The sequence below is a fragment of the Lipotes vexillifer genome, unplaced genomic scaffold (assembly GCF_000442215.2).
Source record: "Lipotes vexillifer unplaced genomic scaffold, Lipotes_vexillifer_v1.1 scaffold120, whole genome shotgun sequence".
Classification (NCBI taxonomy): domain Eukaryota; kingdom Metazoa; phylum Chordata; class Mammalia; order Artiodactyla; family Lipotidae; genus Lipotes; species Lipotes vexillifer.
The window spans coordinates 1,771,880-1,786,821 of NW_006791240.1; the positions used below are offsets into that span (position 1 = coordinate 1,771,880).

The 14,942-nt window shown below is 34.7% G+C and overlaps 1 protein-coding gene across 1 annotated transcript in view; it reads right to left on the bottom strand.

Annotated features, from left to right (window-relative positions):
* The window catches only part of NBEA (neurobeachin), a 640,668-nt gene that overhangs the window by 357,086 nt on the left and 268,640 nt on the right, over positions 1-14,942 (bottom strand). Inside the window, 1 exon segment of the mRNA XM_007464249.1 lies at positions 13,195-13,322. Within this exon segment, the coding sequence (XP_007464311.1) occupies positions 13,195-13,322 (128 nt within the window).

Genomic DNA, 14,942 nt, shown 5'->3' on the forward strand with positions numbered 1-14,942 from the left:
GGAAAGAGTTACTGCAGAAAGGGCTTATTTCTCCTGTGATCTGGGGTCCACCTAAATTGTAGAAACTCTACCTAATTAAAGGGCATCTGTAATGTGGAAAACTGTGTTTTGATACCTGAGAAGGACAGACTGGAGACTGATGGTCAAGGGTGACATGCCCTGGGCCTGACCTCAATCCTTGAAACCAGAGACAAGGAACAACATATCTGGACAGCAGAGATCATGGACCAAGAAAAAGTCTGCCTGTGTATATTCTCTTTAGTTGTGGTGGTGTTTAAAATACAATGCAGGTATTTTTAAATATCTGAATTTTAGTAACAAATCAGTTGGTTCTCACACTTTGTTCTAAAATATTAGGGCTTATCCTGAGCTCTCAGAACTAGGGAATTTTATTAGCATTACAGAATTCTTTAATCTGAATCAAGTTTTTAATTAACTCAAAGATCTAAACTGAAAATCTGAAGACATGGTTTCAGAATACAAACTAAATAGCTGTGTAAACTTAAGCTAAGACATTTGCCTCTCTTGACACTAAAAATCTTCACTGGTAAACAACAGATTAATGATTTTGAAACTTTTTTTTATAAACTACAATCTAAAGCGACACATTTTACATCCAGATCTACTATATATAATTGAAACAAATGTTTCAAGGAATATCACTTCCTCTCACTGCGTGCAGATACTCTGATCTCTGCTATGCTATGTCATGGCATGCCATTAAACATGCTTTACTGGTTATGCCATATCATCAATGGATCACAAGCTGCAGTCTGAATATCACTAAAGCTGACCTGCCTCCTGTATTTACATGGCCTGAAAGCTAAGGATAGTTTTTACATTTTGAAATGGTTGGGGAAAAAAAGAAGAATATTTCATGACACTTGAAACATAAAATATTCAAATGTTGAATATTCAATATTCAAATTTCATAGCCAAGCTCATTCCTTTACATATTGTCTGCAGCTACTTCCTCACTAAAATGGCAAAGTTGAGAAGTTATGACAGAAACCGTATGACTGCAAAGCCTAAAGTATTTGCTTTTGGGCTCCATATGGAAAAAGTTTGCTGATTCCTACACTAAAGGACACCTATATTTCTTTCTGGCCTGAATATCCATGAATCTAAGTACTTCCTTTATGTCTTACTGGGCTAAACTGGGACTAGCGGAGTAGTTGCATGATGGTGAGAAAAATGATATGGAGAAGTATGGGCTCTTGGTAAGTTATATAGGCATCAGATTTCTATTTCATTCTGTACTTGAAAACAAGAATGAGTAGTAATCCAATAGGCCGTACATGGTGGTACTACACAGATTAAAATCATTTACAGCATCTGCCCTGTGAGTTCATAGGGCTTCCACTCGTAGCCTTTAAGTATTTCCTTTTTATAGTGGTCCCAATAAAGGATGGTAGTTGTTTCGCAGGGATTAGTTTTGAACATAAAATGGACGATTATGTTGCACCGCTTTGTTATGTACACGTCAAATTCGCAACGATAAAACAGGCACTAAGGGGAGGAAAAAAAAAGCCAGTGGCTTCTCCTCACTTTTATATACTTTATCTGAGTTGAAATTGTCTTTCAACTGTCTTTTTAAAATCTTTTTTTTGTTCACATTAGACCTTTATTGAAACACTAGATTTATTCAATAAAATCTTATCTGCTCTTTCTGCCTCCAGACTCTCCTATTTAAACCTTGCTGTATACAACTGACAGACAGTATCTTAATCATATTTTGATTTTCTCTCTCCCTTTTCCAAATTCTTCTGTAGTTGACTAGGATCTAGTTTCTTTTTCTCTAGAATATATGTATTTGGCAAAGTCAGTGTCTCTGCCTTTCCACAATCTTCAACAGTGGTCATGAACAGATATGCATTCTTCTGGCCCTGGTATCTTCACTTCCCTTACATACCTGGTTTCCCTGCCAGGTTTAAACCTGACTAACATGCACCCAAATTCTGTTTCTGTGTATGCTGTACTGTTATTTTAAAAAATTTTGTTTTAGGAATATGGTTGGGAACAAAGCAATATCAGGATAAATATCAGCTTTCTGGGATATAAACAAAACTCGGGAGTATTGTACTGAAATATATCATTTCATGGTCAATATGAAAAATTAGTTACTATAACCACCACTCGTGAAGTCCTCAGACAACATTGGAATAAGGCAACCAAGGCATTTTTCCTTTTTGCTTGTTTCAAATTAAATAAATTAAGTGCCTCTCTTTTATCATTCAGACAAATTACTAGAATCTACTTGACTATAGAAAACAATTTCATTTGTTCTACCATCCACTTATCCATCCACAAGTGTGTTTTGGGTACACAGTTAATGCTAGGTACTCTGGCAGGTCCTAGAGCCCTTGTGGAGTGCATGCTTTCCATGAATCTATTAAAACAGAAGGAAAAAATAAATAAATAATATTCTCAAGTTTTTAAGGTATGTAAGTTAATACTATAAAATTAAAAGAGTATTTATAACATATTTCATAATCTAAAACAATCAGAATTCAGTTTAAAAAAAAGGTGAATTTGCCTTAGAGCAACTTAAGGATACAGAGGGCCATCAGCTACTAAATGAACTCAGTATAAACACTGTGAACTAATTACATATTATAACTATATAATGTCCATAAGAATATAAAATGGCTGGAAAATATAACCACTGTAAGTACTCAGCAGTGTATTTTCTCTTTAAAATTTTCCAATTTAGTTTTTCTTTCCCAATTGTTTATTTCCTGAATGTGCATAAACATCTGAGAGGGTGAAATAATAAACACCTATAGTGATTTCAAGCTTAGCTTCTGGAAGGTCCCATGTAGTTTAGCTTATGTATAGACATTATATCTAAATCAGTATGCAGGCAATTTTCACAATATAAAAATAAGTTATTCAATATTATATATTCCATGGAATATATAGACCTTTTCTTCATGTTATTAATTGATCTAGAGCGTCCATATGTACTGATTTGCCCAGATAATGCAAGCTGATACCACCCTGAGTGTAATTCTAAATATGGGCATTTTCTCTTCTGAAAACGTTCTGGTTTGCATGAAAATTTATATGAATACTTCAACTTTATTAGAACAAAAGAGAAAACTGTTCCCTTCTAAAATTATGTTATGAAATATATGATACAGGTAACTACAACCTATTATTTCGTGAAACAAAAATATTTCCCAAACACCATATCAAGGTAGATAATCCATTTCTTAGGGATACATTTATCTGCTACTGATGACAAATTCTTCATATTCAGTTATTCCTGTAGTAAGTAGTTCAGATATACCACTTTTACGTGGCCACACATGGTCTACTTTTTTTAAAGCTTCTTTTTTAACCCAAGATACAAAGATCATGCACTACATTTAGTTGTCACAGCTTATTAGTACCCTTTCATCTACAACAGTTCACAGCTTTCTTGCACCTCAAAACTTCCTAATTTTAGTATCCAGATTGCTTTTCTCCCCCCAAATTTAAAGAAGTTTCCCCATGTTTAAATTCAGGCAACACATTTTGGCCAATAATACTCAATTTCATGGTCTAGTCTTGACTTATATGCTGTTATTCATATCTCCTACCTCTGTGCAGAAGATTCCTTCCTGTATGCTTTACTTCTAATTTTTCTCCTGGGAGCCTAGGAGATGATGTGTTACCTCTGACTATATTTCTATAGTACACTACAGAACACTTAATATAGTATATTATATATACCAATATACTTGATATACTATATTCAGGAAATTCTTCTGGCAAATAAGGTTTCTCTGACTTTTCATCATTCCTTGATTTTATATTAGGTTGTTGGAATGTCAGCTAGTCAAGAATATATGATAAGAGTCATAATAAATTTAGTGAATGAAAAACTAATATTGGTTTGAGGACTTTAGTAAAACCATTCTCTTTGATGAATCATGTCTTCTTTGCTTTAATCATCTTTATTGGCTAAAAGGAGATTTCCATATTGAAATACTAAACTGGGCAGTTTGAAATGTTTTATTTATGATGAAGGAGTATGATTTCTCTTTTTAGAGGGTATTGTTTTCATGTTAGAAGTTACCTATGATGGAAAAATCTTTGTTAACATCTACATTTAGTAAACATTTGTGTTATTTTTTGGACAACTTAAATTCTACTAATTTGTAAGCAAAAAGTAATCTGGAAAAGATGCTCAGCGATTAGGGCAATACAAAAAGAGCTATGCTTTTGAACACAGAATCAACTAAAACTGAATGAGAACATCCCTGAAGATAAATTGTAAATTTAACAGGTGCAGAAAATTCCATTTACATTTCCCTCAACTTACATCTATTCCTATTCTATAAATTATTCTTCTAAGTTCAGAAGTGTCCCTGTTCCCTTCCAAAGTGAATATCTAATATTTGGTCTGAGCCCTTCTTGATTCATGATGTCCTTTCTGCACTATTTCTCTTATACCTATCAAGGATCTTTATTTTTACATCTCCAATGTTTCGGGGTTTTTTTCCCCCTCTGTCTCCTAACAGACATAGATTTCTCCTCCATGAATAAAATTGTCAATACTCACTTGAATGTCTATCAATTTTACTCTCTTGTTTCACTGTCAAATTTTTCCAACAAGTGCCCTATGTTTAGTCATTTTTTTCCCCAAAATGTTTGCCTTTGGCAATCCAGTATCTGTTTCCACTATTCTTCTGAAATGTCTCCAAGATAACCAAAGGATACGTTTCATGAAATCAAGTGGGCTCTGGTTTTAGTCTTCCTCCTCTTGACTTCTGCATAATATTTTCTACTTTCATGTAGTAAGAATAAATTTTCAGCCCTCATTTTTAACACCTAAGTTATTTTTCTATTTTAATTCAACTTTATAGAAAGACAGTTTACATAAAATACAATTTGACAATTTTGAATGTACACTTCTTTGAGTAAAGACAAATTTATACATCTATTTAGCCACCAGTACAATCTGCTCCCCGCAAAAGTTCCTTTGTGCCTATTCCTACTCAGTCTTCTCTGCATCCCTAACCCCAGACAACCACTGCGTTCTACACAAAAGATTTCTTTTGCGCCAGTGTTTTGTAAAAATGAAATCATACGATACAAACTCATTTAAGCCAGGCTTCTCTTGCATGATGTTTCTGAAATTCATGCATTTTTCTACGAGTATCAGTAGTTTTACTTTTTTTTTTAATTTCTGAGCAGTAATCTGTCATATGGACATACAAGCATTTGCTTATCCATTTTTTAATGAATATAATTTTTCTATTTCTATTTATCATGAATTTTTGTATGAAAATTTATATCTTTATGTGGACATATGTGTGTTTTACTTGAATGATAACTGTAGTGGAATTCCTGGATCAAATTTTACGTGTTGATAAAACATTGCCAAACTGTTTTTCAAAGTTGTACCCTTTTATATTCTGAACCAGCAATGCACGAGATCCTTAGGATTTTCTATATATGTGATAATTTCAACTGCAATTAAAAACAGTTTTACTTCCACCTCTCCAATCTGTATGTCTATTATTTTTACTCCTTGCCTTACTGTACTACTTAAGATCATACAGTAAAAGGCTGAGTTAAAGTGGTGAGAGGCAAAATCCTTCCCTTATTCCCAATTTCACTTGGTTTTTCACTAAGTATAACATTAGTTTCAGTTTTTCATAAATACCAATTTTAGGTTAGGATTGTTCCCTTTGGGACCTATTTTTCTCAGAGATTTTATCATGAATGGGTATTGAATTTTAATAAATGCTTTTCCTGCATCAATTGAAAATGAAAAAAATATTTCATATATGCCTCTCTATTAACTATTTCTTACATTCTTCTTTGTGTGTATCTAAGTTTCCAACTGGTATCATTAACCCTTTGCTTGAAAAAAATTTACTCATTGCTGTGTTGGCAATGAATTTTAACATCTTTTGTTGTGTGAAAAAGTCTTTATTTCTCCTTCATTTTTGAGGAATATTTTCACTGGACAAAGAATTTCAGGTTGTAAGTCTTTTCTATCAACACGTGAAAGATGTTCCATTATTTTCTGGTTTGCAATAATTTCTGACTAAATGTTGATGATAATTTTATTTTTGTAACTCATGTTTTTTTTCCGACAGTGATTTCAACATTTTAATTTTAAATTATTATAGGTTAAAACTGACTTTTTTACTTTGCTTGTAAATTTCTATGAGATTTAATACATGTATTGATCCATGTATCACCATCATCCCAAGAAATCCTTTGAAAAATTCCTTTACAGTGATACCCTTTCCCACACATAAACCCTGACCACCATTGATCTGTTTTGAGAATGTTCAAAAAATAAAAATAACAAGGAAACATAACGTACACAACCCTTGGGATGAGTTTTTCTTCCACACAATAATTTTGATGAGATTCATCCAAGCAGTAAGGTTTATCAGTAGTTTGTTCCTTTTTTCTTATGTTTGAATGCACCATAGTCCCTTTATTCTTTTACTCACTGAAAAACATTTGAATTTCTCCAGCTTCTGGCTATCACAAATAAAGCTGCTATGAACATTCATGTATAGGTTTCTATGTGAAGGTAAGTTTTCATTTTCTCTAGGGAAAATTTCAAGGAATGGGATTACTGGGTCATATGATAAGCGATTGTTTAACTTAGTAAGAAACTTCCAAACCATTTTCCTTAGTGACTGCCATTTTGCATTCTCAAAGCCATGGATGAGAGTGCCAGTTGCTCCAAATTCTCCCCAGCACTTGGTATTGGGTGGGCCAAAAACAGCCTTCAGTTTTTTAAGTAAAACGACACATCTTTCATTTTCACAAAGAACTTTATTGAATAACACATTCACCCTTTTGTTCCACTACCTTCTGCCATTTTTCAGGCAACTTCATAATTCCATCTTCCCAAAACTTTTTATTTTTTTGAGCAAAGAACTGTTCCATGTGCCTTTTACAGTCTTCAGGGAATTGAAATTTTTTCCATTAACAGAATTTTGTAAAGACCGAGATAAACAGAAATCCGAAGGTGCAATGTCTGGTGAATGCGGTGGATGAACCAGAACTTCCCAGCCAAGCTATAACAGTTTTTGCCCGGTCATCAGAGAAACACATCGTCTTGCATTAACCTGATGGAAGATTATACGTTTTCTGTTGACTATTTCTGGACGCTTTTCATTGAGTGCAGTGCCGCTTTCAGTTAGTCGAATCGGGAACAGGACTTGGAATTAATCGTTTGGGTTTTCGGAAGGAGCTCGTAATAGAGGGCTCCCTTCCAATCCCACCATATACACAACATCACCTTCTTTGGATGAGGACCAGCCTTTGGTGTGGTTGGTGGCAGTTCATTTCGCTTGCTGCATGATCTCTTCTGTTCCACATTATTGTACTACTTTTCATCGCCCTTCACAATTTGTTTTAAAAACGGAATGTTTTCATTACGTTTCAGTAGAGAATCGCATGCGGACATGTGGTCAAGAAGGTTTTTTTCGCTTAACTTACGTGGAACACAAACATCAAAGCATTCACATAACCAAGCTGGTGCAAATGATTTTCAACGCTTGATTTGGATATTTTGAGTATGTCGGCTATCTCCCACGTGGTATAATGTTGATTGTTCTCAATTACTGTTTCGATTTGATAGCTATCAACTTCAACTGGTTTATCCGACCGTGGAGCATCATCCAGGGAGAAATCTCTAGCAGGAAACTCTGCACCACTTCTGACATGTTCGATCAGTCACAGCACCTTCTCTATACACTGCACAAATCTTTTTGTGCATTTCAGTTGTGTTTTTACCTTTCTTGAAATAATAAAGCATAATATGCCAAATATACTGCTTTTTTTCTTCCATCTTCAATATTAAAATGGCTATCCAAAAATTCACCAATTTTGATAGGTCTCTTTTTAAATGCACACTGATATGACAGCTGCCACATACAATCTAACAAAATTGTTTCGAATGAACTAAAGACAACTAAGTGCTACTAGAGCCATCTTACGGAAGAAAACGAACGAACCTTTTGGCCCACGCAATATTATCAGTATTCTTTACTTTAGTCATTCTCATATGTTTGTAGTGTTGTGTCATCCTGGTTTTAATTTGCATTTACCTTCTGATAATGTTGACTGTCTTTTTATGAACTTATTTGGCATCCTAATGTGATCTTTTGTGAAGTATCTGTTCAAGACATTTTTAAATGAGTTTGTTGGTTTGCTTAATGTTGATGACTACTTTTTGAAACTTTCTCTTGAAACCTGGTTTTGAACAGTTTAATTATGATGTTCCATGGAATTATTTTCTTTGTGTCCATCCCACTTGAGGTTAGTTGAATTTCTTGGATCTTAGGATTAATAGTTTTCAAATTATTTGGCTATCATTTCTTCAAAAATATATACACATACACACATATCGTCTCAACCTCCTTCATCTTGGACTCCAATTCCATGTATGTTAAACTGCTTGAGGAGTAGCCCTTGTTACTGACTCTTCTTTCCCATTTCCAGGCTGCCTCAAGTCTATCTGTATTTCATTTCCTGACTTTGAGACTATCTGATGTATCCCCATGATAATTAAGTTATCTCTAATGCTCTTGTGAGTTCTCAACCAAACACAAGTAATGCTCATGGAACATAGCAGTGATATTCAGGGCCACTCTGTGCGGTGGTGGAACAAGGTAAAGGGCACGAAGGCTAAGACACACACACACACACACACACACACACACACACACACACGGGCCTCACCCCCAACACACACACACAAACATCTTCTCTTCTAATTAACTTGGGTCTGCTTCTTTATTACTATGGCAACTCTAGGCTCATGGTATTTCCAAGACCTCCTGAATAACAATGATCAAGATCTAACGTCAGCACTCGATCTATAACGGGACCTTCTTCCTTAAATCTGAACTCTAAAATAGGCTCCTCTCAACTCTTTAAGAGAAGCCCAATGGCTCCTCTGAAGTGCATCCTCCATTGCTTCTTAAGCCAAATAAATAAAGCAATTTTGTTTTGTTTTAAATTAATGATAATGATCATTTATTCAAAAAGATGAGAGGGACTGGTGGGTGATGATTACGTACAACCTCTATAAATTGACAAGGATTAAAACACTGGTGTACTCATGCAATAATAGAGCAGTGAAACAGATTTAAAAGTTCGGTAACCAACCCATTAGTATAACTATAACAATTCTGGACCAAAAGGTGTTTTGCCATCTTTTTTTTTTTGGTGGTACGCGGGACTCTCACTGCTGTGGCCTCTCCCGTGGTGGGGCACAGGATCCGGACGTGCAAGCTCAGCGGCCATGGCTCACGGGCCCAGCCACTCCGCGGCATGCGGGATCTTCCCGGACCGGGACACGAACCTGCGTTCCCTGCATCAGCAGGGGGACTCTCTACCACTGTGCCACCAGGGGAGCCCCTGTTTTGCCATCTTAAGCTAGTAGATTTTGATACTTGCATTATATACTCTAATTTGTACACATTAGTTTGCATGTTGAAAAGCTAGGATTTTCTTACAGAAAGTTCACTAAGCTCCCCACAACTATCATCTTAAAAAATACTAATTATTGCCAAGGGGAAGACACACACACACACACACACACACACACACACACACACCCCGAAAGCTATGCAAAAATAGCTACTGGTAATGAGTGAACTTAAAAGGTATGAACGACCCTGATTACTATAGAATCATACAATAATAAATTTAACACAGGTTGGCTAATAAAATGATAGACAAATTAAGAAAAGGAAAGGACATTATTTTAGCATGTGTTTTAAAGGACACAGACAGTATACACTACCAATAATTAATTAATCTGTAAGAAAAGAGTTAAATGGATACACATGTGAATCAAGAAAAACTGAATATAAAACAACAAATAAAGATTCAATTCAAACATATTTTATGATTACTTGGAATTAGGAGTAATTGTCTTCTCTTTTCATAAGACATTAAAATATCTTCAGTTACCTAAATCCAGTTCTGTTCCTACCATACCTATACATATGATGAAATCAAACGCATTGAGATTTATTCATCAGAAGCACTATTTTTGAGCAGAAATATTCAATAACTAAAGATATTTTTATCATGTTACTCTCCTGAGCTCTTCACAATAGTTTGACAGGTTTTCTCCTCAGCGGAGAGGAGCAGGTGTATTAAATTATGGAAAGAAGGGAAATGGAGGAGGGGGAAACAGGGAGAATGATCAAGAGCACGTGTTCAAGAATGAGAACATGACAGGATATATATTTCCAAAGTCGGGGGCAGAGAGCAAGAATGGACCTTGGGTGAGTACAGGATACAAGGCATGGGTGCGGATGATTGATCAATATTAGGAATTCTCACCACAGAACACAAAAGTTTTATCTACCTTCCCTTATTTTCAAAACTTACCTCTACCAAACATTATCAGTAACACAAATAATGTTGTATTCAAGTACAAGGAAAAACAATACTCAGTATTATGTACCAGAATCTAAGTTAGGCAATGTTAATAAAACCAATAAAATACTCTCTATTTACAAGTGCAAAATAGTTTTTATTAATATTGTATAAATAAAATGGCACAGGAGCACAGAAGAGAAGGCATTAATTTGGCATAAGGAACCTGAAGCAGAACTCAAAGGATGAGAATAATTTGGGGGAAAGAAAAAAAGGAAAAAGATCCAGTGCAGAAGGAAGAGCTGTACAAAAACAAAGCAATGTGACAATGTGTAACTTATTGAATGTTAAAGGAATGTCCTCTATAGTAAGAGGACAGAGACTAGTTGAGTCTGAAAAGGAAGGCTATGACTAAATGGTGAGGATACCTAATGTTGTTCTGGAATACAGCAGAGGATTCTAGATTTTTTGATTGTATGGCCTAGCAGAAATTTGGAGGACCATATCTTAAGGTTGTCAACTTTCTATTGTGCCAAGTAATGGCATTTACAAAACGAAACTCACAACTTAAAAATCTACCATTTGCTATCATCATTAAGAAAAATCATTTTAACACAAAAGAAGAGTATGAACATTACACCAACATAGTTTTAAAAATAGGATATTTAATTTAATTCTTTGGATTCAGAAAAGTGAAAAAATAAAATTGTATTCTACCAAGGGAACACAAAGTGAATTCTCAATATATAACTTGGTCTAACGTTTCCTTTTTAGCACAGTCACCTTTATAAAAATCCAAGAGGATTATTCTTAATGCTGCTTCAACTCAATTCAGAGTATTTGAGGTAAACTTAGGGAAGCCCAAGAAAAATAGCTCTCAATTACAGGCTATTTCTCCTACCTTCTCTCTGCAGTGCTGGGAAGAAATAAGAAACAGTCCAGATGTCTGGCCACGGAAAATTCTGGAAAGAGGGCTACATGTATGGGGTTCTGACTGACCAACATAGAGCAGTTAAAAAGTCATCTGACAGTAATTCCTTAGAGCTCAAAATTGTCACAAACTCATTTAGGAACCAATAATGTACGTTTTATAACTTCAAATAATTCCTTCTTTGCTTTGGCTGCTGGAAAACAGTGCTGAATTTGCATCCCAATTCTAATAACAGTACAGGATCCATTACTAACACTACTATATTACTAACTTTATTCCATGTTTATTTTTGCATGTATTTGTTCACTATTTATGAATTTCTTCGGTAAATTTGTCAATTAATTTCTGGAAAAGATATACATAAATACTGAAAAAATTAAAAGACTTTTAGGGAACGAGGAAACATTTGAGATTTAATTTTTTAATGATGTTTATTGAATTTTTCTTATTATAAAGGTAACACATGTTATAGGGTCATTACACTATTCTCTTGACCTAGGACACTCTTCTAGTAAGCTGTATGGCTCACCTCCTTTAAGTCTTTGCTGAGATGTAACTTTTACTACTGGCTTCTTTAAAATTAATCACCTCTTTAAAACTGCAACCTAACCCTGACACTTCTATAATCCCAATCCCCTGTGTTGTACTTATCCTTTTACATAACACTTACCACCTCATATGCTATATACTTTAATTACTTATTTTGCTCAGTATTTCTTTATGTTCTCTCTTTGATAGAATATAAGGTGCCCAAGACAGGGATCTTTTTTATTTACTAATATATTCCAAGTATCTAATAGCACTTGGCCTAGAGCAAGAACACTGTATTAAGAAAAACATGAATAGCCCTCCATGTGTCACTATTCTAAGAGCTTTATATGCATTATATAATTTAATCCTTACAAGAACCCTGGGAGGGAGGTGTTATCATTGACTACATCTTATAGAAAGCAACTAAGCTACAAAATGGCTAACTCACAAATGTCATACAGCTAAGAAAGCAGTGAAACAAGGGTTTAAATTCAGGTTATTAACTATTATTGTTTCCCCTAACAGAAACAGATTGTGTAAAAGCAGTTGAGACAATGACAGAACAGGTAAGGAAAACTTCCACAGTAAATAGGAAGTAAAAAGCAAATGTGTGTGTGTGTGTGTGTGTGAGTGTATGTATGTTTGCAAATATATAAACATATATATAAATATATATATACCTGCTAAATTCAAGGAATAGCACCTAAACCCATTATTCACGTACAGGATCATCTAGATATTGATTACCCCTTTCTGAAGCTCATGAATATTTATAAAACAAAACTTCTGTTTAAAGAAGTAAGGCTGCAGACAACCATATTTTTCAAAGCTCCTAATACAGATGCTTATATTAAATCTTCCCAACAGTTAATTTATCTTCTTTGCCTTCTCACTCCATTTAAGCTGCTGACGAGTAGATAACAGCTTCATCAATTCCAAGTTAAGTATTTCTTTACATTTTCTCAGTTAAGGATTCTCATATTACACATGCTATGTGTGAATAAGAAAAGTCACTTGAAGCATCACTTTAAGAGTTAGAAGGGGATTTTAGGGATCATTGCTTAGTAAACATGCCACCCTAATGAAGGATATACAGCAGCCCTAATAGATCGGGATTATAAGGGCCAGAACCTCCCATTCCAACACTTTTCCAAAGTTCTTCATTCTGTTATTAGCATTGACTGTGCAAACATGCTACTTTTTTTTTTAATGAATAAGGAGAGAGCATACATGAATATCTTACTAGAATTTGTGGAAGCAATGTCTTTATATTCTTCTGTCAATAAATATTCCTCTAGTAGCACAAGTTATGCCATGATTAATAGATACATTATAGGAAACTAAAATAATTAGAATAGAGAGAGAAATCATACCTTCTATCAATAGCTCTTGTCCATGACTGCCAAGAAGTGTACGAGATAGGAATGGGGCAAAGTCTACAAAAATTTCACGAAGAAGAGGAGCAACTTTTTCTAAAGCTCTTTCAAGTTTTGCAGTGATGCTGTTGAAATTAAGACATAAAGACTAGTAAATATGGTTCAATATAAAAAGTCAAATAAACTTTACTTCTAAATTAAAACCTTTAAAATTATAAAAGTCCAATTCTAACCCACTGAATAATAACAGCTTCATGTAGAAGGGACACTGTAGAGTTTCACATCAGTCATAAGGCTACTCAAAAGACTGTTGCTAAATCAGAATGATTATACTGCGAAAAGGAATCAGGATCCTGTCACTCACAAGGGCCACAGATTCTGTCTATAACTCTAGGAGCTTCAAGAAAAGAAGTTCCTGTATGGCTTCTTTGTCTATCCTTCTTTCCACCAAAGAAAGCTGTTTCAAATACCTACTACATGGGTCACTATGAAAGTTACAAAGAATGAGCTCTTGTTCTCAAGAGTTCCCTGAAAATTTCCTGAAAAGCAGGACAAATAAGGGGATAACTGAATTCAGTATGATACAGGTGAATTGCTTTGCCAAAGTAGGCATTTTCTATTTCATAAGCCCACTTACTTTTTATTTACCAATCATTGTATCATTCGTTATTTATATTGCTGACTATTATATGACTTTATATAAGCACTATCTGACATTCTTGAAAGTACCTTGAGCAAGATATGTAAAAGTAAAAACACAAAGAAAATAATTCTGCTCAAATAAATAATTTGGTAACATCCAACTGTCTCTCTTACAAGTAAGTGCTTTAGAGTAAGACTGCTTGAACTGGAATGCTGGCTCCATCGTATGCTACCTAGGGACCTTGGGACATTAGACTTGCTATGTCTGCAAAATGAAGATGGTAACAGTACCTACCAGGTGAAGGTTAATGAGATAAGGCATGTAAAGTGCATAGAAAAGTGCTTGGCACATAGTGGGAGGTCAACAATGATAGCTCTTGTAACTGCTACTTTGAATAGAACACACCTGTATTTAATCTTATAAAATGTGACTCTGATATATTTAAACCAAAACAAAATCAATATAATAATCTTAGATGAGCACACATTCTTCTACACAGAAGACATGTACAGTAAGGAATTAAACAATACTTCACAGTAATAAAAGCTCTGCCACAATGCTAAGCAACATTTTTGTTATGTATGAGGAAAACGTAAATGAAAAAAAGGTAATTAATCACAGAATAATTTGCAATGTATTATTACTATTTAAAACTGAACTATTCCAGCTTTTTTTAAGTGAATAGCGAGGGATTAGGGAATAATCTAGGAGGCTCTTTCCTAACTTGGAAAGAGCATGATCTGAATCCTTTGTGTACACAAAGCCTCATCATTAACATTTCAATTTAAGTTTGCTTCCTCTTATTTGGGTCAATAGCTTTAGAGAAAGAAGTACTCAAAGAGGAAACTCAGGTTTAGTAACTTCCACAAACACTTAAAGAGAATATTCTGGAGGAACAACTTTAAGCAAGGAAAAAGGACCTGGGTGGGGCTTTGCAGACTTGCTGAAGACAAAGAGTTTTCAATATTCTCCCCTACTCTGTTAACTCCTGGAGCAAACACCTACATTAAGGCAGTGGTTCTCAATCTTTGGTGTAGATTGGAATCACCTGCAAGGCCTGTTTAAACCCAAACTGCTAGGGCCCCAGCCTTAGAGGTTCAGC